Raw genomic sequence first — 24,025 nt, forward strand, 5'->3', positions numbered from 1 at the left:
ACAAGATAAAGTCCCCTTGCTGGACGTAGTCTTCATCTTTGTCAACGACAAGAATTTAGATCTCCATAATGGTTTGAGGGGATGGTCAATGTGTTGAGGGGAGAATAATGTTAAGTGTTAGCGGTTACTCATGAGGTGATGGCATGTAATTGGATGTGATGAGGCTTGAGATGTTGAAGGATTGAAGTATCCTTGTCGATCAAAGGTACGATAATCATTATGTGGGACAACTCGAGTGTTGTGGTTTACTTTCACCAACTGAGTACACAATCATTGCCCACAATATGTCCCCTTTTGAGGATGACTCACTCTTTCATTATACATATGGGAGTCACATAGAACTTGCAAGATGCAGATTTAGATCCAAAACATTGCTTCAAAACAACTAACGGTCATGGATAAGGAATGTTCATCACCGCAATAAGGGTAATTATTGATGGTGTGAGGAGTGGTGGGTGGCCTAATGAGGTCTACATCTGCCAAGACAAAACATTGTGGCTTGACCCTGTGTATCATGTAATTAGGTGGTGTTTCTAAGGAACTCTAGCTCAAGGCAAGTAGGTTCCACCATTGTCTCTTTTTTAATTGTATCTTGAAACTGGGCTACATAGAAGACAGAGATCTGTATGCTTGGGGACCTTTGTGCCTTTTCCAACCACATCCTAAAGTTCAGCTACATGTACAAAGATCTGTACGCTTGGGGACCTTTGTTCTTTTTTTGTTGGGCAACTACCTCAAGGTGTGCCCCCAGTTTTGTCCTCTTTCTTGTGAATTTGATAGAGCATGTCATGGGTGAAAGGTCATAGTAGTGTTTCAGCTTGCTCCTAAAGCCCTAGGAGGAGGGTGGAAGAGGCAACCAAGGGATAGGAATCCAAGGACAAGAAGGAGACATTAAAACAGTAGCAAGAGACTCCAAAACAAGAGCACAACGGGGAGACTCTAAAAGGGGTGGATACGTCGGAAGAGCTATGGGACAAGTATCAATTTGTGGTTATGATATTTGTATTTTATAAGCTTAATGTAGTTGAGCCAACTTCACACGTTGATTATTTTCTTGGGTTTTGTGGGCCTCCCAATTTGTTTTTTAGTTATTTATGGGTTAATTATTTTTGTGCTCTTAATGCGGAAGGCTCAAATTTCAGTAAGCTCACAAATAATCGTTTAGTGGGGACAATCTCAATTTGTTAATTATGGTTATCCATCAACATGTTATTGTCTGCAATCTTAATTAGATTTTAACCTTTTTTGGATTATTGATACAATCTTTATGGTCTTTCCAAGGTATTGCATCTTTAAGCTTTGCATATGGAGTGCATTCTAGAAGTTCAGAGGTGATTATCTCAGAAAACATGTCCTTATAAACATTGTGCATGTCTTGAAATTTATTACAATGTATTAAGTAAGCTTTAAATTTTTCCCCAAAAAAATGCTTCCATTAGGTTACATAAAAAATGTCCCCCCACGCAGGCAGTGAATCCATACTCGAGAGTTGGCCCGGTTCATACTTTTTGGCAGGCTAGATGGATATATTCACTCTTTGATTTTTTACTTAATAAAGTATTAGAATTGTCAGGTAAACAATTGATTTGTTTGGTAAAAAATGAATATTTTTCTTGTTATTTATATTATCTTTATTGCTTTTTAATCCTCTATAAATAAAAATTTTGAGATATTTTGTGTATCTAGATCCATGTCATCTGAGAGCTGCATGCATGTCAACCCAGACTAAAGATACAAAAGAAGCTTCTAAAGTGACGACTACAACAGGGACAATGATTCACCTGCCAAGCAAGATAACATGGATTCAGCCGCTGCTGATGCAGTGCCCACTTGTAAGCACAAGATTGGACTACACCCTATGATCTATGTTCTGCAAGTCCATGGTAGGTTTCCACACTGTCCCTAAATAGTGACCAGTCAATCAAAGGCCACATGGTGACCTCCGAATGTGCGTATGCATGCCATGTTTACACAGTCCCTAAATACCCTCAAAACGCTACATGGTGACATTCACACATACGCACATGCATGCCATGGTTACAGTCCTTTAATAGTAACCACTCAAAAAAGGCCACACATTGTAACCTTCACACGTATGCATGCATGCATGCACACACACACAAGCACATGCACCTTACCCATCAACACATCAGACAGAAGTACTTAGAAACCCTGTGGCTGATTCAATCGATCAATAGAAAAAAAGACCACAGCAGGTTTACCAAATAGTAACGAACCATGAACCAAAAATTTGGCATGTACAATGCACAAAATGAACAGAAAAAAAGCATCCTATTCTGATCAAAAGCTTGACCTCCATTAAGAAGATCTTTGTGAACGCAGTGTAGAGACGTGATATTGAGCTCAGAAGCGATTCCATCCCGATCAGAGTCACTGTTAAACACGGACATTTGATAAAGTAAATGTCTTATTAACAAACTTGAGTAACAACAAAAATAACAGCATCTAATAGATTTTGTGGAGCTTGACCTCAACTTTGAAGAGTTTGATTACAGACAAACAGCCCACCTGCCCAATCTATGGGCAGACATCAAATAGCTACCTTGTTCTGCCCAGATCATGAGCTTTACAGAATGGCTTGGAAAAAATTGTGGCAGGTCCACTCCTAGGCCCCACTCTTGCTGCAGGTGTGCAAACCGATAGGCCGGGACCTTTTTTGCTGCAGGCTCAAGGTCAACGACATTTGCTGCAGGATTGCAGAGATTGTTTCTGCCGGATTGGATGGCTTTTACCCTCCCACCCCATATCCGGCCTATGGAGGCAATGGATGAAATTATTGCTAACAGGCATGGAGTGTGCACTAGCATTCCAGTCAGCAACAATAGCAATGAGCAGAAATTCAGTACGTAAAGAAAACCTTCAAACCACGGGTTGCATTCAAGATTATATCTTCAAAAGGTGAGAGATGAGTGGGCTGTTAGTCTGTAACCACCTGCTCGTTTCTCTGATCTGAGAGATCCAGCAACTGTCAGGGCCGCCTGATGAACTGGCAGACCCACATCCTCCCCTTCTGAAGCCACTCTAAACTAAATGATTGTGAGCTTTCACCCAAACCCCTATTTTTATCCCTTTGATTAAGCTCTTTAGTTCAAAGCATGTGCCAAATGTTTTTAAACAAAAAACCTCAGCTCTAGCTGCTGTAACATAGGAAACAGTACAGAGTCTTTTCATAGGCATTGCAATCTTAGTCAGTGAAGGGAACGACACTAAGATTTTAGTGTAGCCCGTGAGATTTTTAAACACTGCAAGCAGAATGAATAACTATGTCATGGTTCTGTCACATGGTAATCTTTTATACACATGCAAGTGGGACAGATTCTGTGGTATACACCAGCTTGAGAGCAAACGCTGCAAATACAACCAAATTTGGCATTCTTCTGGCCACCTTCTTGTTGGCTCACAGGAACCTAGTGTTAGGATTTGTGGGCAATGGAAGCTCACTCACACACATAAGAACCTAGTGTTAGGGTTTGTGGGCAATGGAAGCTCACACACACACACACACAGAGGAAGCAAATTGATTCTGAGAAAGAAAGAAAGTTATATTAACGTCTACGGAAGACCCCAAGGGCCTATGAATAATGAGACCAAAAGTAAGTCTGAGCCATGGAAAACTGAAAGAAAAAGTAAAATGAAAACATCTGACAATACATGTGATCAACACATGATCTTGTGTAGAGTGAGATATGTTGTGATCAGCTAATGTCGATACCCGCCTCAACCAAAACCGATCTTGTCATGTGCACAGTGTGTATCTACCGTGTGCTATACGTATACAAGACTAGCTTCAAGGCTTGGGGAAGCTTGGAGCTAGGCAAGCTGATTGGTGAGCTGGGCTAGGGATAGACTAACGGGCGGACACCCAAGTATGGACAGGCCGGCGCCCACGTGTGGACGCCCGATGACCGGCCAAGAGCCTATAAAAGGGTGACCAAGGTTAGTCAATAGTTCATAGAGTCTCGCGTGTTTTTGTGAGAGCTCTATGGTCAGGAGCCTGGATCTAGTGCAAATGTGCACCTGCTTTCTGCAACCAAGGCCGGCAGCACTCTCGAGGCCCGCGATGGTAGCTTCGTGGCGGTATGGGACGTCACGAGGTAGAGATTGGTCGGTACATCCAGCTAGTTAGCTCAGCTCGTGGCTCGGTGGGGACAGCCAAGACTTGTGGGTTTGCCCACGGCTGTCAAGGTTGGGAGGTGAGTCAAGCCTGCACCCCCTTCACGTTGCTTGGTTTTGTTTTGCAGGTTTCGAGTCATGTATCAGGAGCGTTCTACGAGGTGATCCTTTGGGGATTTGACAGTGGTATCAGAGCAAGCCTCGAGAACGAGCAAGTCGGTAGGTAGAGAAAAAAGAGGTCAAAGAAAAGGTATGATTTCGAGAAGGTTTTTTCGTGCATATTGCTGTTTTTTAGAATTCAGCATGTTATGTTTCCATCATTAGGACTTAAAAGTAGTGGTCATAGAAAGGGATATCTTGTTAAGCAAGAAGAGGGGTTATTTTTTTTTAGTTTTTTTTAAAGAGGAAAAAAGAGAGAAAAGCCTGTTGACTGTGTGAACAGCATGAGAAAGAGAGAGAAGAGGCGAAGAGTTTCCTAGCGACTGTTGAATCAGCGTGGGAAATCGAAGCACTAGAGTGCTGGTCGGCAACTGTGTACTTGGCGATTGTGTGGCTGTGCAGTCCTTATGAGGGAAGAAGGCAGCCAAAGATCCCCATGAACCAGTCGACGGCGAGTAGGTGAGAAGCTTCACAGCAAATTGGTGATCGCCGTATTGCAGAGAAAAAGCGGAAAGCGCTCATCGCTGACGTGTGGCGGGCAGCCGACGTATGCTTTTGGCGCTTACCTTGCGTTTTTTTTAGGCCTTATGCTTTCTGTTTTTTTAAACGAAACCAGCGTTTTTTTTTTACACGCTGTGTGGGTTTTAAATAAACGAAAGCAGTATTTTTTTAAAACTCTATAAGCATGTGTTGTTTTAGAACAAAAAAGCATGTAGATTATTTTAACTTCTGTGACTTGTTTTGTCTAGCTTGTGTGTTTTTTTTTTGTTTTTTTTGTTTAAGCTTTATGGGTATTGTTTTTAATTTTTTAAAAAACCCCTTAAGCATAGTTTTTTTTTTTTTAACACAAAAGCAAAGCTTTAAAGCTACACATGCTTTTTGGGAAGGCCTATCAAATACGCCTCAAGTGGGCTTCTTGCCACACTCCTCGTACTCTCTAGCACTCTTCCTTGTACAAAGCCAAGCTTTTCTCTCATCTTGCCCTCTTCTAGTTGTCGACCCAAGAATCCAAGATGGAACCCATTCCCGAACATGAAGACCTGCCTGCTACGGAGGCCACCAATGGCGATCTTTTTGACGATTTTGTATCCAAATCTGATTTTCAAGAGTTTAAAGTTGCTTTAGAAGCTTCTTTCTCGCAACGTCAGGCTCAAGTCGCCGTGCAGATGCAAGCTTTACGAAATTCCATCTCTTTATTGACCACTACTCTATCTACTCTCTCAGCTATGGATACCTTGGCATCTGCTTTAGGCCCCATCATTACTCCGGAACAGTTTGGGGACGAGCAAAAGCAACGTACCAAGAAGATAGTGGACACGTGGCTACATAAGTGGCACGTCCATTTCCAGTTTCATCCATATGACGATGGCAAAAAGATTCAATTAGCATCAGGTTTCCTCTCAGGCAAAGCTTTGCTTTGGTGGAAAGAACTCAAACCTAAACCAACAATCTGGGCACAGTTTGAAGAAGTCTTCAAGAAAGAATTCTTCAAGAAGGAGGATGACTACGATATCGTTGCTCAGTTTGCCAGTTTAACCATGACCTCGCAGAACCTCACTTCTGAGGTCTACCTCCATAAATTTAGACACTTGCAGATGAAAGCTACGAAGATGGATTCTACTACTCTTTTGGGTTTCTTCGTAGCCGGTTTACCCGACTCGTACCGTTTACAGGTTAAAAACAACAAATGCAAAACTTTGGACAAGACCATTCATTCTCCTCGTATTTATGATGATACAATGGTCTCTTCCAAATCTAAACCCGTGACCGAGCAGGGGAACAAGCACAAACGAAAGTTCTCCGCACTGATGGCTAGCACGAAAGAAGAAAAGTCTTCGGACTAACCTTCAAAGAATTCTACTTCGAACCCAACAAAGAAAAACCGTCTCCTCAAGGCTTTGATGCTCAAGGAGGATGGACGTTGCTTCATCTGCGAAGAAAAAGGAGACATGCGTAACAAGTGCCCAAAGAAGAAGGGTGCAAAGACCAACCCAGGACCCAAGGCAAAGACAATCAACCAGTTGTCTTTAGCAGGTACTTCAGTCACTGTACTTTCTCGCCCTAGTTCATGTTCTAATTGTATGTTTAACTCTAAAGTTTTTGGCTTCCATGATCTTCTCCGAGTTTATGGAGAAGTGAATGGCCGTAGAATCCACATTCTTTTGGACCCTGGCAGCTCACATGACTTTGTTAATTACAAACTTGTGCAGAAATTGGATCTGGACACAATACCTAGCGATCATACATATAAAGTACGCCTACCTGCGGGTCGGCAAGTATGGGATCGAAAGGTGGAGAAGCTACCAATCCGGATTCAGGACTACGAAGATATTCTGGAGTGCTATGTTATACATGTAGAGCATGTAGACTTGTTATTAGGGATTGAGTGGTTTAAGACCCTTCAGGTCCAGATAGATTGCTCTAGTAACACCCAGTATTGTATCTTAGGTGATTGTATACATCCCTCTCAGGGACCTCTTGTAAATAACATTGATTTTGGAAATATAATGGATTCTTCTTCGTATAATGCTTTCCACTGTGTCTTGATTCCACTTTCTTCATTTCTCGTACCTACTATGGATGTCAATGAATTAAGTGTATTTGAAAGCAAGAAATTAAAGAAGTTACTTGACTTGTTTCAAGATGCTCAACCCGTTAGCTGTCACCAATTGGCCGACCATTTGGTCCATTCCTAGTTTTTGTGTCTCATTCACTTGAGGCCAGGCCGGTGTCTCATGTGAAGAGGCCAGTATTTTGCTGACATGGACGGGAGCCAGACTGGTGCCACCCGTGTGTTAGCAGGATGGTGTCGTATGGACGGGAGCCAGACCAGTGCCACCCGTGTATGACCTGGACTGTGTTCGATCCATGGGACTGTCACGCCATGGAAGAGCCAGTATTCGTGCCGTGTTTTGCCTATGGGACTGTCACACCATAGGGAAACTCGTGCCTGGAACTGTGTCTTACCTATGGGACTGTCACTCCATAGGAAGACCAGGTTTTTATGTTTTATATCGTGCCAGTTTTGTGCCGACAGATATTTTGTACTTGTTCCATGAACGGGAGATATGTCCATGTTACTATTTGCACATGCACACATATTTTGCATGTTTGAAACTGTTTTCGCATGACATGTATTTGTGTGTTTGCCTGCTTGACGTGTTACTTACTGAGCGGGGACGCCTGCCAGTGAGTCGTGAAGTCTGCTCTGTATTCTGACAAGTTTTGGTGCATGTGAACAGGTGGTAAGTATGTCGCACATGTTGTTTTAATATTTTTTATTCTAACCCTTTATTTTATAAGGTTAGGTGTTCACACTTATTTAAAAGTGGGCACCCCCTTTGGGCACCCACTTTGGGGCCAAGGTGGGGAGCCCCACTTTTAAGTGAGTGTGGGGGTGGGCATGGTCACCTACCCCCACTAATCCCCCACATGCATACGTGGGTATCACCAAAGTTAACTCCACTATAATTTTATTAAAAAGACTTCCTCCTTCAAGCGTGAGGATCCATCGCATCTTTCTGGCGTTGATTTCATCACCCGGTGATCACCTACGTTTGCTGTCGAATCAGCTGCTCCACCACCCATATCCTCCAGCCGGCTGCTCCTCCAATAGGCGGCTGCCTTCCCTGCACAACGACTGCTGCAGTGCTCTTTGCTGCTGGCTGCGCCTACCTCTCTACAGGTGGCTGAGTACCCTCTGCTGCTGGCTGCGCCTGCCTCTACAGGTGGCTGAGTGTTGTTGCAGGCAACTGTTTGCTCCACGCTGCTCTCTCTCTCCCAGGCGGCTGGCTGTACTGTACTACAGGCGGCTGCTCACCTCACATACAAGCAACTTCACCTTGACTGCTGGCGGCTGCTTCTCCTTTCCCAGCCAGGCGCCCATCACATGCTCTGCCTACACAGAGTTGGCTGCCTCCATCTGAAGGCCACGCCTCACTCAACTGCTCCTCTCCTGCAGGCAACTGTGCCATCTCAACAAAGGGGTTGCTCTTACTGTCCAGCAGGCTGCAAGTGACTGTGCACTCCTTCTCCAATCAGGCAAGAGGTTGTGCACTCCATCTCCAATCAGCAGCCAGGTCTCTCTCTCCTCACTTGCAAGTGGATGTTTCTCTCTCACAGCAGGCGGCTGTGTCCTTTGTGGTGGTACATCCTCTCCACTGGTGTTCTACAAGGAGACTTCGCATCACCTGGGTGGCTTCATCATACCACAAGTATTGGTTTTCTATCAACCATCTACAAGTAAGTGATTTTCAGATTTGAGTAAAGTATTTTATGAGGTGGTCAAGATCATGATGGAAATGAATCCGGGTGAAGGTGGTGACAGAGGGTGTGGGTGTGGGCGGTACGATGGGGCATGAGATTGTGAAAGAAAGTAATGCGTAGTCAGCTAGTATGGGGGGAGGAGGGATGGTGAAGTCTGAGATGTGTGGTATAAAAGCAAGATCCCATGAGGTAATCCACCGTACTGGTGCCTCCCCCATGCGGAAAAGATGTAAGTCTGTCCAACTGCAACCATCTGGACAACCCACTATATATAACCAGCTCATGCATAGCCCCCATCTCCAAGAAGTGTCTACCATATGATGTTGCATTCCCCATATCCTGGTTGGCCCTCTGGAGGCCCATCTCAGCCAAGTCAATTTCTGACAACATAATGGCATCTCCCTAGAAGTCATATGTCTACACTTGTTCCCCTTTTGTCCGTGCATTAAAGTCTCCTAATAGGAGGACCTCTCCCTACTGGGAGAACTCTGCAATGTCTGCAAATAATGGCGCATAGGGAGTCTCCCCTTTCTCTATCAACCTGCATGCATATTCTAATTTCTCTGGTGGGAAGTAGCATACTGCAATATGCATCACTCTCAAGCTAGGCCTGGCTAATTGCATCCACATAAAACGAGCCTCCTCATCGTGTCTAACCATTGTGAGCATGCCTCTCAAATGAGGGCGAAACAAGCATGCCACTCCTCCCGAGCCACGCACCGCCCAGTGGTGCATGTTTGTCGTCTGAAAGCTGAATCCCATGTATAACCCTCCACTTTGGGTAGCCCTCTCTCACGACTTTGATGTGTTTCTGCATAGAAGATAATATCCCTATCTGTGTAAGTCTCTGTGAAGCCTCCTATGTCTGACCATAGAGTTCCATTGCAATTTCATACTCCCAACCTCAATGCATCTATGGTCTCATAGGCCCCACACCATCATGTAGGGCTTTTATCCGTGATGATGACTCGGTTATCACGATAAACGGCCCATTTTCCTGCCTTGCGGGCTTCCATAACCTGAAACATCCCGGCTTTCCTATGTTCCACCCGTAGGGGGGTGAGGTCATCTCCAAGGTATATTTTGGTGGTTTAAAGGGTGGCCCTCTTCTTCAAGAAAGCCGAACGGGACTCCGTATCTTTGAACTTGAGGAGGAGAGGCCTCTCCCTCGTCAAGTCCTTCCTGGCTCACCAAGCATCTACAAAAGGTGTGTCAGTGAGGCCCATCTGTCTACATAAAGTCTCTCACCATCCTCTTTTGGTGAGTTGCCCGCTTGCAAGCCTGTTACTCGCACATGTAGAGCCCTAGATTGGCGACGGTTCTCTTCCTGAAGCGTGGCCGTCATGATGGATGTGGCATTCGGGGTGTTGACTGTTTTCTGCTTTTTCACAACCTCAACCCATTTGGAGGTTTCTCCAACCTCTTCTTTGTTGCCTCCATGTCTTTTTGGAGGCCTGCATGCTCCTCCCGGATGAATCTCTGTTGTGATTGCCTTCTTAGCCTCCTCTAGTTCCGCCTCAAGTTTGGCATCGGCATCTCACAATTGGGCAATCTCTAGAGAAAGAGCTTCTTGTGTGGCTAGCTCTCCTTCCTCTTTGCCATACTTGTGCAACTCTTCCTTGCATAATTTCATACATTTCTCCATGCATGCAGCCAGGCATGCATCCATCCAGGCTGCCATCTCTTGTCGCATCACACTTGCAGCTGTTTGTACATTTCCTCTTTGCCCTGAATCTCAGTCCTAACAGCATGAATCTCCTTTTGATGCTGGTTCAATGTCCTATCTATCAGTTTCTTTTGGTCTGAAAGGGCCTTTTGAGCCTGTTCTTCGATCTTGTTCACTCTGTCTTCAAGAGGGAGCACCATTGTCACAATCACCCAACCCAAGTTGTGGTGAAGGACACGGGAGAAGACGGGAGCTAGCTCAATGGTGATGGGGTAAGGGTGGGAGTGGCTTCTAGTTGAGGGTTCAACCATTGGTCCGGGGTAGGGACATTCTACATAAATGGGACCAGGCAGAACAGAGCCGGCCCAAGCGGGAGAGAGGGCAGCGAGCAAGGGCGAAGGCGGCGGCGGCTGCGCTCAGGGACGCAAAAGTGGCAAAGAGCAGCGAAGGGAAGGCGGCGGCGAATAGGGGCAAACAGTGGTAGAGAGAGAGAGAGAGAGAGAGAGAGAGAGAGAGAGAGAGAGAGGGAAAACTTAGAAGTACTTGCAAGTATATTCACACAATAATATGATACGTGACAAGTACAAGTGATAATAATAAACCTAGTCTGGGTGTCCTTTCACACCAAATGTCCAAGGGGAAAAACCCGCAGGACAAAAGTGCCCCTTGAGTTGGTGCATGTTCACATGCGGCACTACATATAAGCATATGCCATGAAATCTCCCCTTAGTGGTAATGTAAACTTGTATAAGGATGCAGATCACTCTATGTAGAAGAGTAAGCCTAAAGCTTTGTGGAAAGCTTCAAACTTCTCTTCGAGGCAATGCCTTGGTAAATAGATGTAGAATGTTTTCTTGTGTAGAGAAGTAGGTTAAAATGATCTCCCCTACATGAACCCTCTCCCCGACATTGTGATAATGTATCTCTATGTGCCTTATACGTGTTGGTATCCACATGATCTAGAGCTCAAGCTATGAAAGGTGGAAGATTTCCATGATGAGTGTAGGAGAGAGATGAGGGTTCAAGGAGAGAGATGAAGTTCAATCCATGACAATGGTGAAGAGAGAGAGAGAGAGAGAGAGAGAGAGAGAGATGTGGTAGACCACAAGAGAGAGATGTTGCAAAACTCAAATGATATTCATATTGTGATTATGGAACCCCCCAAGTACATCTTTTTATAGGCATCAAGACTCATCTTTTGACCTAGACCTTCACAAGGGTTGTTCACACCAAAGAGTGATCACACACCACTTGACACTAGACTCCGAAATATCCAACAAACCCCCCTCCGGAGTGAGGGAGTGTCATCTAAGAGAGACCTTCAGTGTGATTGTAACATGCAACGGAAGTATTCGCAATTGAGGATCCTCTCACACAAATGCTCACACCGTCTTCTGTATCCTGAGTTTCAAGAGTTTAGCAATCCACTTTATGACTTCAAACTTAAAGAGATTTGAGAGAGAGAGAGAGAGAGAGATAGAAACTGTACACCGTATGGGGTCCCAAATTACCCACTGAAGGGCCCCCTATCCCATTACCGGAATAGTATTTGCTTTATTTCTTTGAAGAGACTGACTGTGACGACAAGCCAAACGCAAGATCTTTGAGGACCAAGAGTCAGGCTGAACTGTACACAGCTGTAGAAGCACCAATGATGACCAATCTCGAGCCTATGCACTCTTCCCAATGGATGTAGGAAGGCTGCAAATCTGAGGCTGAGAGAAGGGGCTGATTGGGACTGTTCTAGGCTATGTATGAATGCTGAAAATGAGTATGAATGCTGAGTTTTACCTTTACCAAGTGGCTGTAGCAAAATGATGCAAAAAAGGATACTGCTGTATGAATGCTAAAAACGCAAGATGATCTGTAGGCTGAATGTTGTAGATGCTACGTTTTACTGAATGAAGGCTGAATTGCTCAAGCGTTGATGCTCCTATATGCTGATGGATGAAACGCTGATGGATGATGTGCTGAATTCTCCAATCGCTTATGCTCCTTGTCCTGAAGGCTCCAAGCATTGAGGTCTTCAAGGCTGAATGAGATATGAATGAATGATATGCTCAGCTATTTATATGGACAATTGATGCTGGTCGGCTGGCTACAGAGCTGGCCGACTACATCTTGTCCTTGATAAATGGATAAATGATGTAAAAATGCCCAATAAATGCTATAAATTATGGGAATAATACTAGATAAATTCTAATGAATGCTAGATGTTATCTGAAGGCTTCTGCAAACAATGATTGGATGAATGCTATGCATTATACATAGTGCTTTCTAATGCAAATCCTAAGGCTTCTATTGACTCTACATGCATGAATGCATCTCTTCAAGTGGGTTAAGGGACTTGGACTGATTGACTAAGGCTTAGAATGACCTATGTAGCTTGTGCCTGACTTATCCTAGACTGAGAATTACAATGCGGTCACGACATACGACAAATATCATCCTAAAGGGTGCTAATAATGTACAATGTTACGCTGATGATGATGAGCCATCTTGTCACCATGCACTACAGTGCAGAGTGCATGTGACAGTGATGATCTGGGCTCTTAGACTGCAAACATGTGATACAAAAGACCACAATGATGTCAACACCTGAAACTCTCATGTCAAGCCTGATACAAGAGCTTGACCATACATAATGCCTACATCAATCTATCTACAGACAAACCCCCAGCTCTAAGTAGGGAAAGGAAGATAAAAAGGAGCCAAGTCTTTTATAGAAACAAGGCTTTACAAAAAAAATCCAAAATATTCACATTTTGGGGAACTTCCCAGGTAGAGAACCCATGACTATTAAATATTCAGATTTTGGCACACCTCGGGCAGAGAACCCATGACTAATACTTGAAATATATAATTTTTTGGAAGTAAAACAGCTTCCCGATGCTTTGCTGATGAAGATTTTCTTTCTTGCGACGATGTTTCCATACTACCACGACTTGGAGCATGTGCATTTATGCCAACGATGCCGAAAGTCTCACCATGAAAGTGTTAGAAGTCATCTCCTGTCTATTTGTATACACCAGGGCCTCTGTTGTGGGTGTGCCCGCCCGTATATCATTTTTCCACACTCCCCGTATTTTTTTTTCCTATTTTTCCCATTTTTTTCTAGTGGCTGGAGGGCTGCCAGTTGATGCCAAGAGCACTCTGAAGCTGGCCGACTGCATCTGTATCAGTCGTGGGCTGTAGGAGTGCTGGCCGACTTGTTCTGTCCAGGCGTGGGGCATCTGTTGCTGGCCGACTGCTAATTTCAGCAGTCGTGGACATTTATTCAGTCGTGGGCCCTTTCTAGAGCTGGCCGACTGCCCTCATGGGATTGTATATATTGCCCCCCATCCTCCTCCACTTTCTCATTCAGTATTTCCGGGATCTTGTGTATAGAGAAGAGTTTACACACATCTCTCTGTGTTTCTTGTGCTGATTATTTTCTGCAGTCTACTTGCTCTTGTCTACCCAAGTTTGGTTGTCATTTCCGCTGCATATTCTGACATGGTATCAGAGCCCTAGGCTCTAGGAGATCTTGGGCGTTTTTTCTGAGCAAGAGGGGGAGCAACAGGTTGCTGATCGGTGGACTGTTTCGGGCTGAACGGGAAGTGAAGGTGCAAGAGGAAGGCGCAAGGTTGGATCAAAACGTACGTACGGATGCATTCCGTATCGTACATCCGTACAGTACGGGGATCCGTACGTACGGATCGATCCGTACGTGTGGGTTTTTTTTTGGGTGGGGTTTTCGTTGATCGCCTGCGACAGGTTTTTTTTTTGGGGTTTCGCATTCTTTTGGGTTTCGCCGATCCGTACTGCCGCCAGCCGACGATAGCACCTGGACTCATCGCTCCGTACAGTCGCCAGCGCTCGCACACCTTCCGGTACAGTCTCTCTCTCTCTCTCTCTCTCTCTCCCCGTCCGAGTCTCCAGGCCTTCCGTTTGCTTCACCTTCCGGTACAGTCTCTCTCTCTCTCTCCCCAGGCCTTCCCTTTGCTTCTGTGTTCTTCTGCTCTCGCCCCCCTTTGTTGCCACCGCCCTCCCGAGTCCCTTTGCTCAGCCATGTTCTGTGGTGCTGTATCTTCTGTGTTCTTCTGCGAATCTGCTCTCGGCCCCCTGTGCTGTATCTTCTGTGTTCTTCTGCGAATCTGCTGTCGGCGACGTTTTCCCACCCACCCTTGCTCAGGCCCCCAAGGCAGCAACATAACTCTCTCTCTCTCTCTCTCTCTCTCTCTCTCTCTCTCTCTCTCTCTCTCTCTCTCTCTCTCTCTCTCTCTCAACCTTAGGCCACCATCTGTGGACCATGCACTTAGCTCTCAGTCTCTCTCTCCCTCTCCCTCTCACTCTCACTCTCACTCTCACTCTCACCTGAGCTGCCCACTAAATATAATGCATTGCACGATTGCTGAATCCTGATTGAAATTGTATGGCATTGTGCATTGAATTTGTCAGAGCAATCATGCCGAAGCGAGAGAACCCATACTGGAAGGAGCACACAAACGTCATTCGCATTGTGACTACTCCAGGGCAGGCAGGTAGTGGCACTCGACAATGGCAGTGCAAGTACTGCAATTTCACCCTCACGAGTACAATTACTCGTGTCATCAAGCACCTCACAGGCATTGGCACCACCAACAATTGTGCAGGGTGCAAGAGAGTGCCACAAGCATTGAGAGATCAGTTGATTGCTGAAAATTTCCCTGCAATGGGGGCAGCTGAAAGAGGAAGAGGCACACAAGAGACACAGGATGCGCTTCATGATGCTCTTCTTGGGGACTTGGCTGGTCCATCCACGCAGGTTGATGAATCTCAGCCTGCCTCTTCTGAGCAGGCATCGTGTGCGAGAAAGAGGCCTTCTGTCATGCAAGATGAGAATGAGGGTGATACATATACGGAAAGGCAAACCACCTTGCCTTCTCGTGTGCATGCACAGCCTTGGGTCAAAGAAAGGCAAAAGGTGGCTGAGATGGAGATTGCTCGCACTCTCATAGAGTGCAATATCTCCTTCAATGTTTTGAGGACTGACCAATGGAAGAGGATGGTCAGAGCTATAGCCCAGGTTGGACACACGGAGTCATGGTCAGGGCTTGAGTACAAAAAGATGCGCACCACGATGCTTGATGAGCAAAAGACCTTGATAGACAAGGCATTGGTGCCAGTGAAAGCAGGTTGGCAACAATTTGGTTGCACTATCATTTCAGATGGCTGGAGTGACACACGGCGACGACACATCATCAATATTCTTGTCTCTTCATGTCTTGGTATGTATTTCTTACGCGCTGTGGATGCTGGGAAGGCAAGCGAACGCATCACTGCTGAGAGTATCTATCAGCACATTCGCCAGGCAATTGTTGAAGTTGGTCCAGAGAATGTGGTGCAGGTTGTAACAGACAATGCTGCTAATTGCAAGGCAATGGGAGACATGGTGGAGGCGGAGTTTCCTCGCATTGTGTGGACTCCCTGTGCAGCCCATTGCCTTGATTTGCTTATGGAGGACATAGGCAAGCTGAGTTGGGTGCAACCCACAGTTTCTGATGCCACGAAGATCACTACATTCTTCAGAAAGAAGCAGCAGGCATTGGCTATCTTTAGGAGCCACAGCAACCTAGATATGGTGCGGCCATCCAAGACAAGATTTGCCTATATGTATTTGGTGCTACACAGGCTTTTCAAATTGAGAGATCCACTATTACAGACAGTTGTGGATCCAAAGTGGAGAGATATGTATCATTCACAGACAGAGCCCACCAAATACATACAGAGACGGATACTGGATGAGACCCTCTGGACGGATGTGCAAACTCTCTTGGTGGCTTTGCAGCCAGTATTTGTACTTCTGCGAGTCACAGACATGGAGGGCTCCACTTTGGGCTTAGTGTACCACCTCTTCATGCAGATGAAGAGTCATATTGCAGCCTGTACGTCCCTGACACAGAATTGGTAAGTAAAATCTTGATTCTTGATGGCCGATTACAGAATCTTGATTCTTGATTCTTGAGTCTTGAGTCTTGACTTACTAATTGCTCTACTTCTCTGTTTATTTTACTCTTGCAGCCGAGATGATATATTGGCTATTGTGGATTATCGATGGGGGTATATGAGTCGCCCCATTCATGGGATGGCTGCATTCCTCCATCCTTTCTACAAGACGCCACTTCTCTTTCATGATAGGGAGCTGCTCACCTTACGAGATAGATACATTAATAGTATGTATGATGTGGAGCAGCAATTGGAGATTGATGCGGAGCTCTGCAGTTGGGTCAACAACTTGGGACCCTCATTTGCCAGAGTTGTTGCTCTTAGACCAGAGGCCACCAAGCTTCCTCTTACTTGGTGGCAAAACTATGGAAGCCAGGGTCTTCCACAGCTTACAGATATAGCTCTGCGAGTGCTATCTCAGGTATGTATATCATGTATGTACTATGGACTATGAACTAGTCTTGTGAAGCTTATTGGGAATTGCTGAGCTCACATGAATGAAGCACTTTTTTTGAATTGGAGTGCAGGATTGTTCAGCAGGTGCTTGTGAGCGCAACTGGAGCGCTTACTCGCTCATACATACAAAGATACGCAATCGTTTGAGCACCTCTCAACTAGAGAGACTGGTCTATTGTAGGGCCAACATGAAGCTCGTACGAGCTTATCATGCTTTGGGCACCCCAAAACAGGTGAGTTTATCCTATTCATTCGCTTGTGGGGATTGGCCTCCCATTTACATAGCTTTTATACTATAGTATACAAAAAGTTGAGTCGTTGACACTCCGCATTCTCTTTGGTTTTACGTTGAATAGGTGGATCCAACACGTGTCAAGCTGGTCCCAGATCCTACCACCATTGATGAGGCAGAGCAACGGTTGAGAGATGAGCAGGACGAGATTCTTTGCCTCCTGCATAGAGAGCTGGAGAGTGTAGACAGGCGGGTGACGAGATCGAGAGCCCGAGCTTATAAAATTCAGCTACATGAGGGACCTGCAGATGCAGAGAGTTCTGGCTGGAGAGGCGCCCGGAGAGGAAAGCTGCCTATTCAGACTCCTCGAGCACGTGCGAATGAGGCCGTTCGCCTCATTCACACTACCCAGCAGGATGATGCAGAGACAGGGACAGGGACATCTGAGGCAGCCCACCCACCTGTGCCCATGATGACAGGGCCTGAGTATGATGACGAGGGCAATGTCATCACGGAGGGTTATATGCTTGATTCTCCAGGGTCATCATCCTCATCGGATGATGAGTTTTGATTTGGATTACCTTAGTTTTGATTTGGTGTTGTATGGACATGGCACATTTTGTCATTATTCATAGACTCATTTTCAAATTTCATCATTTCTTGATGTGAATTGTGAGTTGTCACGACTCACTTGTGACAATGTGACTTGTCTTAAGTAATAAGTATTAAGTATTAAGTACGATTAACTTATTAAGTATGATTGACGACTTTGTGATTCTAATTTCTCACTTTTGAATTAGTAGGTTTTTGACCTTGTTGTGTCTCTATTTCGAAAGTTTTATATGTCAATGTGGACATGGACTGAAATTTAATGTAAGTGGCTGAAATTTTTTACATTTTATGTATTTTTACCAATAGTACGTATTTTTACGTACCTTAAAATTTTTTTCCGTACCAAACAACGTACAGTACGTACGGATCCGTACAGTACATAACGTTTGGAACCACCTTGGGAAGGCGGGCAGAGGGGCTGGACAGCCACTTGCATATTTTCTGATTTTCTGATTTTTCCCACCCACCCACCCTTTCAGGTTACTCTCCGAGATGGCGGATTTACTCGAGATGGCTGAGAAGCACGTGAAGATTCCGACTCTCCCCACGTTCCCAGTGGATCGTCAGTTGGACAGGTCCAATTATGGCATCTGGAAGGTCATGATGGAGTCAGTTTTGGAGTCATATGATCTTGCTGATTTTATTATCAAAGGGGTGCCAAGGCCGGAAGCTGAGGAAGGGGAGTTATTATCAACGAGGAAGGACCAAGAGGCACAGGCACAAATGTGGGACCGTGTCAACGCCAGGGTCCGGTCGTTTCTATTCCTCAATTGCACACCACAGGTGATCAACCATGTGAAGCACATGACGCTGGCGAGAGGCATATGGGAGCACTTGGCTTCTTTGTACAACAGGGTGTCACCCATGAAGCGGATATCCTTGGAAGTGCAGATGCGGGTTATGAACCCTGCAAAGTCTTCGACGATGCGGGAACACATTAACAAGCTGCAGGCCCTTCAGCAGGAAGTCCTTCAAGCTGGGAAAGAGATATCGTCCGAAGATATGGCCATCACGTTACTTTCCCACTTGCCTGGTCAGTATTCCGCTTTCTATTCCTCGTTGATCACGAGTGGCAGGCTCAGCACCATTACTTGGGAGGAGCTTGTGCCAATGGTCTTGGACCAGGAGGAACGTTTCACGAACCCTCCTCACGGCGGAGGTTCGGAGGCCTTAACTGGCCAACGGTCGAAAGGCCGTAATACCAACAAGGGCAAAGGGAAGGCTTCACCAGATAAGTCTTCCGAGAAGAAGCCTGATCCAGAACGAGAGAAGCTGAAGGCCGAAAGATTGTGTAATGATTGTGGCGAGAAAGGCCACTACTGGAGGAAGTGCCCTAAGCGGACAGGGAAGAGTGCTGATTCCTCAGCCTCAGCTGCGAAGACTCCGGCATTTGTGCACTTGGAGATGGTGGACTCCGATGATTCATCATCCTCGAGCGAGGAGGCAGTTGGCTTCACCGCAAATGATACTCGGGAATGGATTCTCGACAGTGGTGCTTCCAGGCACATGACTCCATCCCGTGACTTCTTCCTGGATCTGAAACGGCAGTCAGGTCGTATCTTTATTGGCGATAACTCCACTATTCCGATTCATAGTGAGGGCCGGATGGAGTTCATTCCCGACGGCAAGGGGGGCAAGCATGCTTCCCGAGTTCTTTATGTCCCTGCTCTGGGCTTTCATCTTTTGTCAGTGCATGAGGTATGCAAGACTGGCTTTCGGGTGGAATTTGAGGAGCATTTCGTTGCTCTAAGGGACCGTGAGACAGGCAAAGTTGTTTGGGAAGGCGGTGTGGAGAACGGCATCTACAAGCTCTCTGCACTCTCCTCACTGACAGGCTCTCAGGTCGGAGATTTGTGGCACTTTCGTTTTGGCCACTTAAATGTGGATGCTTTGCGGCGCGCCTTCCGGGACCAGATGGTGGTTGGCTTGCCAGATGTTGGTAGTAGGCAAGGACGCTGCAGTTCTTGCATACGTGGTAAGCAGCACAGGGAATCCTTTCCGAAGCAGGCTTCCAGGCGGGCTTCGAAACCTTTGGAGTTGATTCACACTGACTTGTGTGGACCACAGCAGATACCATCCTTGGGAGGATCTCTCTACTTCATGCTACTTGTTGATGATTGTACCAGATTCACGTGGGTCTACTTTCTTTCACAGAAGGACCAGGCTTTTGCTCGGTTCAAGGATTGGCACGTGATGGTGGAGAAAGAGTCTGGATTTCAGGTCAAGACTCTCAGGGCTGACAAAGGAGGGGAATTCTCCTCGACTGTATTCTTTCGGTTTTGTGCAGATAATGGCATCAAGAGGGAATTGGCCAATACCGGTTCGCCTTCGGAGAATGGAGTTGTTGAACGTAAGAACAGGACTGTGGTGGAGATGGCGAGGACCATGCTGGAGCATCGAGATCTTCCTCGTCCACTTTGGGGTGAGGCTGTGGCAACAGCTGTCCATACCATAAACCGCTCTCCGACGACTTCTGTACCCCATATGACTCCATTTGAGGCATATTTTGGCAGGAAACCCGATGTCTCGCACTTCCGTGTCTTTGGGAGTGACGCGTATGTACATATTCCGAAGAAGCAGAGGGGGAAGCTTGACTCCAAGTCCCGCAAGCTGGTATTTGTGGGGTATAACTCTCTTTCCAAGGGATACAGGTTGTATGATCCAGAGAGGAACGAGATTGTTGTCAGCCGGGATGTGGTCTTTGATGAGCATGTTCCAGCATCCACTGTCGAGGAGCCGCCACTTCTTGGAGATCCAGAGTCTGATGATGATTCCCAGTCTACCACTCCAGTTGATCCACCTCAGTCATCACAGGAGGTTGAGCCCGCAGCTGGAGTTGAGCCCCCGCGACCACAGGAGGCTCCACGATCTGTTCGAGTACCTAGGTGGTTGTAAGACACCCTTCGGGAGTCAGGTGTCACGGAGCTACCCTCCGAGTGGACCACAGAGGACGGCCCTCGAAGATCACATCGAGTTCGAGATAAAAGCAACACGGCGGAGCTTCTTCAGGTGAACTATGCTCTTATGTCTCGTATCATGCGGGATAAAGAGCCCACTTCCGTAAAGGAAGCCCTTTCACAGGATACTTGGAGGGAAGCCATGCAGGTGGAACTTGACGCCATCGAGAAGAACAACACTTGGGAGTTGGTACCGAGGCCGTCGAAGCGGTCAGTCAATGGTGTCAAATGGGTCTTTAAGACCAAGTACGCGGCTGATGGGTCGGTGGACAAACACAAAGCCAGGCTCGTGGCTAAGGGTTATGCTCAGCGGCCAGGCATCGACTACGAGGATACCTTTGCACCGACAGCGCGGATGACCACGATTCGGACCGTTCTTGCCCTTGCTTCTTCTCAGAGGTGGCCCGTGTACCAGATGGATGTAAAATCGGCGTTCCTTAATGGTGACCTGCAGGAGGAGGTGTACGTTGAGCAGCCTCCAGGCTTTATTGTTCCAGGATCGGAAGGGATGGTTTACAGGTTACGTAAGGCCTTGTATGGTCTTAAGCAGGCTCCGAGGGCTTGGAATCAGAAGATTGATTCCTTCTTTATTCGGACTGGATTTCAGAGATCGGTTGCAGATCCGAACCTGTATCTCTTTCGGGAACGCGGCATGGTCACACTCATCATCCTTTATGTGGATGATCTCATTCTCACCCCAGCGGTCATGTGGAGCACATTGGAGTGACGAAGGCTGCCTTGTCAAAGGAGTTTGAGATGACCGACTTAGGCTTACTCCATTTCTTCTTGGGATTGGAGATCTGGCAGACCCAGAGGGGGTTTTTCGTCTCTCAGCAGCGGTATGTTCATGAGTTGCTTGAGGCCTTTGGGATGGAGAACTGCAAGCCTATTACTTCGCCGATGGACCCGAACACAAAGTTAACCGTTACAGATCCTTGTGAGCCAGTTGATGCCTCGCAGTACCGGAAGTTGGTTGGTTCATTGATCTGGTTGCTGAACACCAGATTGGACTTGAGCTTCTCCGTGGGGCTGTTGAGCTCTTTTATGCAGACGCCATTGAAGACTCATTGGGACGCAGGATTGCGGATCTTGCGGTATCTGCAGAGTACGAAGGATCTGGGACTCTTTTACACAGGAGGGAATGGAGTCAAGCTCCAAGGTTGGAGTGACTCAGATTGGGGAGGAGATCCAGACACGAGGAGGTCTACTTCAGGATACACTTTTACCCTCGGCTCAGGAGCGGTTTCTTGGAGCAGCAAGAAGCAGCCAACTATTGCCCTTTCTTCGACAGAGGCAGAGTATCGGGCTGCTTGTGGTGCTGCTTGTGAGGTTGTATGGCTGCGGAGGCTGCTAGGCGAGATGGGGTTTCCACAGAGGGAGCCCACAGTCATCCAGTGTGATAACCAGAGTTGTATAGCTATTGCTCGGAACCCGGTTTTCCATGCCCGGACCAAGCATATAGAGATACAGTATCACTTTGTTTGTGAGAAGATCTTGGCGGGTGACATCTTGCTACTTTATTGTTCGACGGAGGACAATGCGGCGGACCTCTTCACGAAGTCTCTACCTCAGGCTACGCTCAGGCGGCACTCCAGCTCCCTGGGGCTACAGCCAGGAGCTAAGAGGGGGTGTTAGAAGTCATCTCCTGTCTATTTGTATACACCAGGGCCTCTGTTGTGGGTGTGCCCGCCCGTATATCATTTTTCCACACTCCCCGTATTTTTTTTCCCTATTTTTCCCATTTTTTTCTAGTGGCTGGAGGGCTGCCAGTTGATGCCAGGAGCACTCTGAAGCTGGCCGACTGCATCTGTATCAGTCGTGGGCTGTAGGAGTGCTGGCCGACTTGTTCTGTCCAGGCGTGGGGCATCTGTTGCTGGCCGACTGCTAATTTCAGCAGTCGTGGACATTTATTCAGTCGTGGGCCCTTTCTAGAGCTGGCCAACTGCCCTCATGGGATTGTATATATTGCCCCCCATCCTCCTCCACTTTCTCATTCAGTATTTCCGGGATCTTGTGTATAGAGAAGAGTTTACACACATCTCTCTGTGTTTCTTGTGCTGATTATTTTTTGCAGTCTACTTGCTCTTGTCTACCCAAGTTTGGTTGTCATTTCCGCTGCATATTCTGACAGAAAGCCCATGTCGCTCCACCAAAGAATGCATCCATTGAGGATGAGGTGTCTGCTAACACCCATGGTGATGATGCCCATGAAAATTCAGGAGGTACTAGGCCTATAGAGAGTGTCAGTGTGTATCTACCGTGTGCTACATGCACGCAAGACTAGTTCCGAGGCTTGGGGAAGTTTGGAGCTAGGCAGGCTGATTGACGAGCTGAGTTAGGGATAAACTAACAGGCGGGCACCCAAGTATGGACGGGTGAGCGCCCAAGTGTGGACACCCGATGACCGGCCAAGAGCCTATAAAAGGGTGGCCAAGGTTAGTTATTGGGATATAGAGAACCTCGCAAGTTTGTGAGAGCTCTATGGTCTTGGAGCCTGGATCTAGTGCAGACGTGCACCTGCTTTACGCAGGCGAGGCCCGCAAGGGCAGCTTCGTGGCGGTATGGGACGTCGCGAGGAGGAGATTGGTCGGTACGTCATCCTAGTTAGCTCAGCTCGTGGCTCGGTGGGGACAACCAAGACTGTGGGCTTGCCCACGGCTGTCATGGTTGGGAGGTGAGTCAGGCCTGCACCCCCTTGTTGTTTGTTTGTTCATTTGTTTGCAGGTTTCGAGTCTCGAACCAAGATCGATCACGAGGTGATCCGAGGGGATTTGACAGTGGTATCAGAGCATACCTCGTGAATGAGCAAGTCGGTAGGTAGAGAAGATGAGGTCGAAGAAAGGTATGTGTTAAAAAGCTTGCTGTTTTTTCTGTGTATACTGCTGTTTTCAGATTCAGTATGTGTTTTTTCTTCATCAAAGAAACCCATGTTGATGGGAGATGGTAGATGGTAGGGTCGTTTGCGTTGCAACGAAGAGGAAGATGGCTTTGAACTGTATAAACAGTTTCAGCAGTGAGAGAAACAGAGAACAAAAAAGCACGTTTGCTTTTCGTTGAACGAGTGAGAGAGAGAGAGAGCGAAGCGAGATGCGAAGGGTTGAAACGTGGTGGCATGCTGGACAACGTGCTAGAGGTCGTGTTGGCGCCATGTTTGTGGGCAGCGTTGTGGCAGGCGAGTACACAGTCGGCCAAGAAAGCACATTCGCACACAAACATGTGCAAGCCTTGTGCGCAGGCGGACTTGTACGCAAGCAAGGAAGCAGGCGGCCAGGCCTGCGTAGCCAGCCAGGCAGCGCCCAGGCCAGTCCTACGTAGCCCGCCCAGGCCACGTGGCCGTGTGGCCAGATCTTCGTGAAGGTGGCGTAGGCCACTGCAGGCCGCCTATGCGCACTCAGGCGCCGGCAGGAAGGGCAGCGCAGGTTGACGTCAGCGATAGCAGCACGCCGACGGTTAATCCAGGAGGAGAAAAAAAAAACAAGGAAAGCTTACGTTTTTTTTTAGAGCTTTTGTTTTTTTGAGTTTAAATTTTTTTTTTAGTTTTAAAAGACCCCTCCTCCAAGGTTTCAAAGGTGTTTT

The 24,025-nt window shown here is 46.8% G+C and overlaps 2 protein-coding genes across 2 annotated transcripts in view; one reads left to right on the forward strand and one right to left on the reverse strand.

Annotated features, from left to right (window-relative positions):
• Nucleotides 1–2,156: 2,156 nt before the first annotated feature.
• LOC147623417 (uncharacterized) overlaps nucleotides 2,157–24,025 on the reverse strand; it is a 68,189-nt gene continuing 46,320 nt past the window's right edge. Inside the window, exon 2 of the mRNA XM_086821560.1 lies at nucleotides 2,157–2,394. Within this exon, the coding sequence (XP_086677686.1) occupies nucleotides 2,392–2,394 (3 nt within the window). The 3' untranslated portion in view covers nucleotides 2,157–2,391. The remainder of the gene's footprint in view (nucleotides 2,395–24,025) is intronic.
• Nucleotides 14,562–17,655, forward strand: LOC147623418 (uncharacterized). Its single transcript, XM_086821559.1, has 4 exons — nucleotides 14,562–16,153; nucleotides 16,268–16,613; nucleotides 16,720–16,881; nucleotides 17,005–17,655. The coding sequence occupies exons 1-4, from the start codon at nucleotides 14,640–14,642 to the stop codon at nucleotides 17,449–17,451; spliced, it is 2,469 nt and encodes an 822-aa protein (XP_086677685.1). The 5' UTR covers nucleotides 14,562–14,639; the 3' UTR covers nucleotides 17,452–17,655.

Source organism: Cibotium barometz, chromosome 27 (genome assembly GCF_041138505.1).
Source record: "Cibotium barometz isolate CiBa-2024 chromosome 27, ASM4113850v1, whole genome shotgun sequence".
Lineage (NCBI taxonomy): Eukaryota > Viridiplantae > Streptophyta > Polypodiopsida > Cyatheales > Cibotiaceae > Cibotium > Cibotium barometz.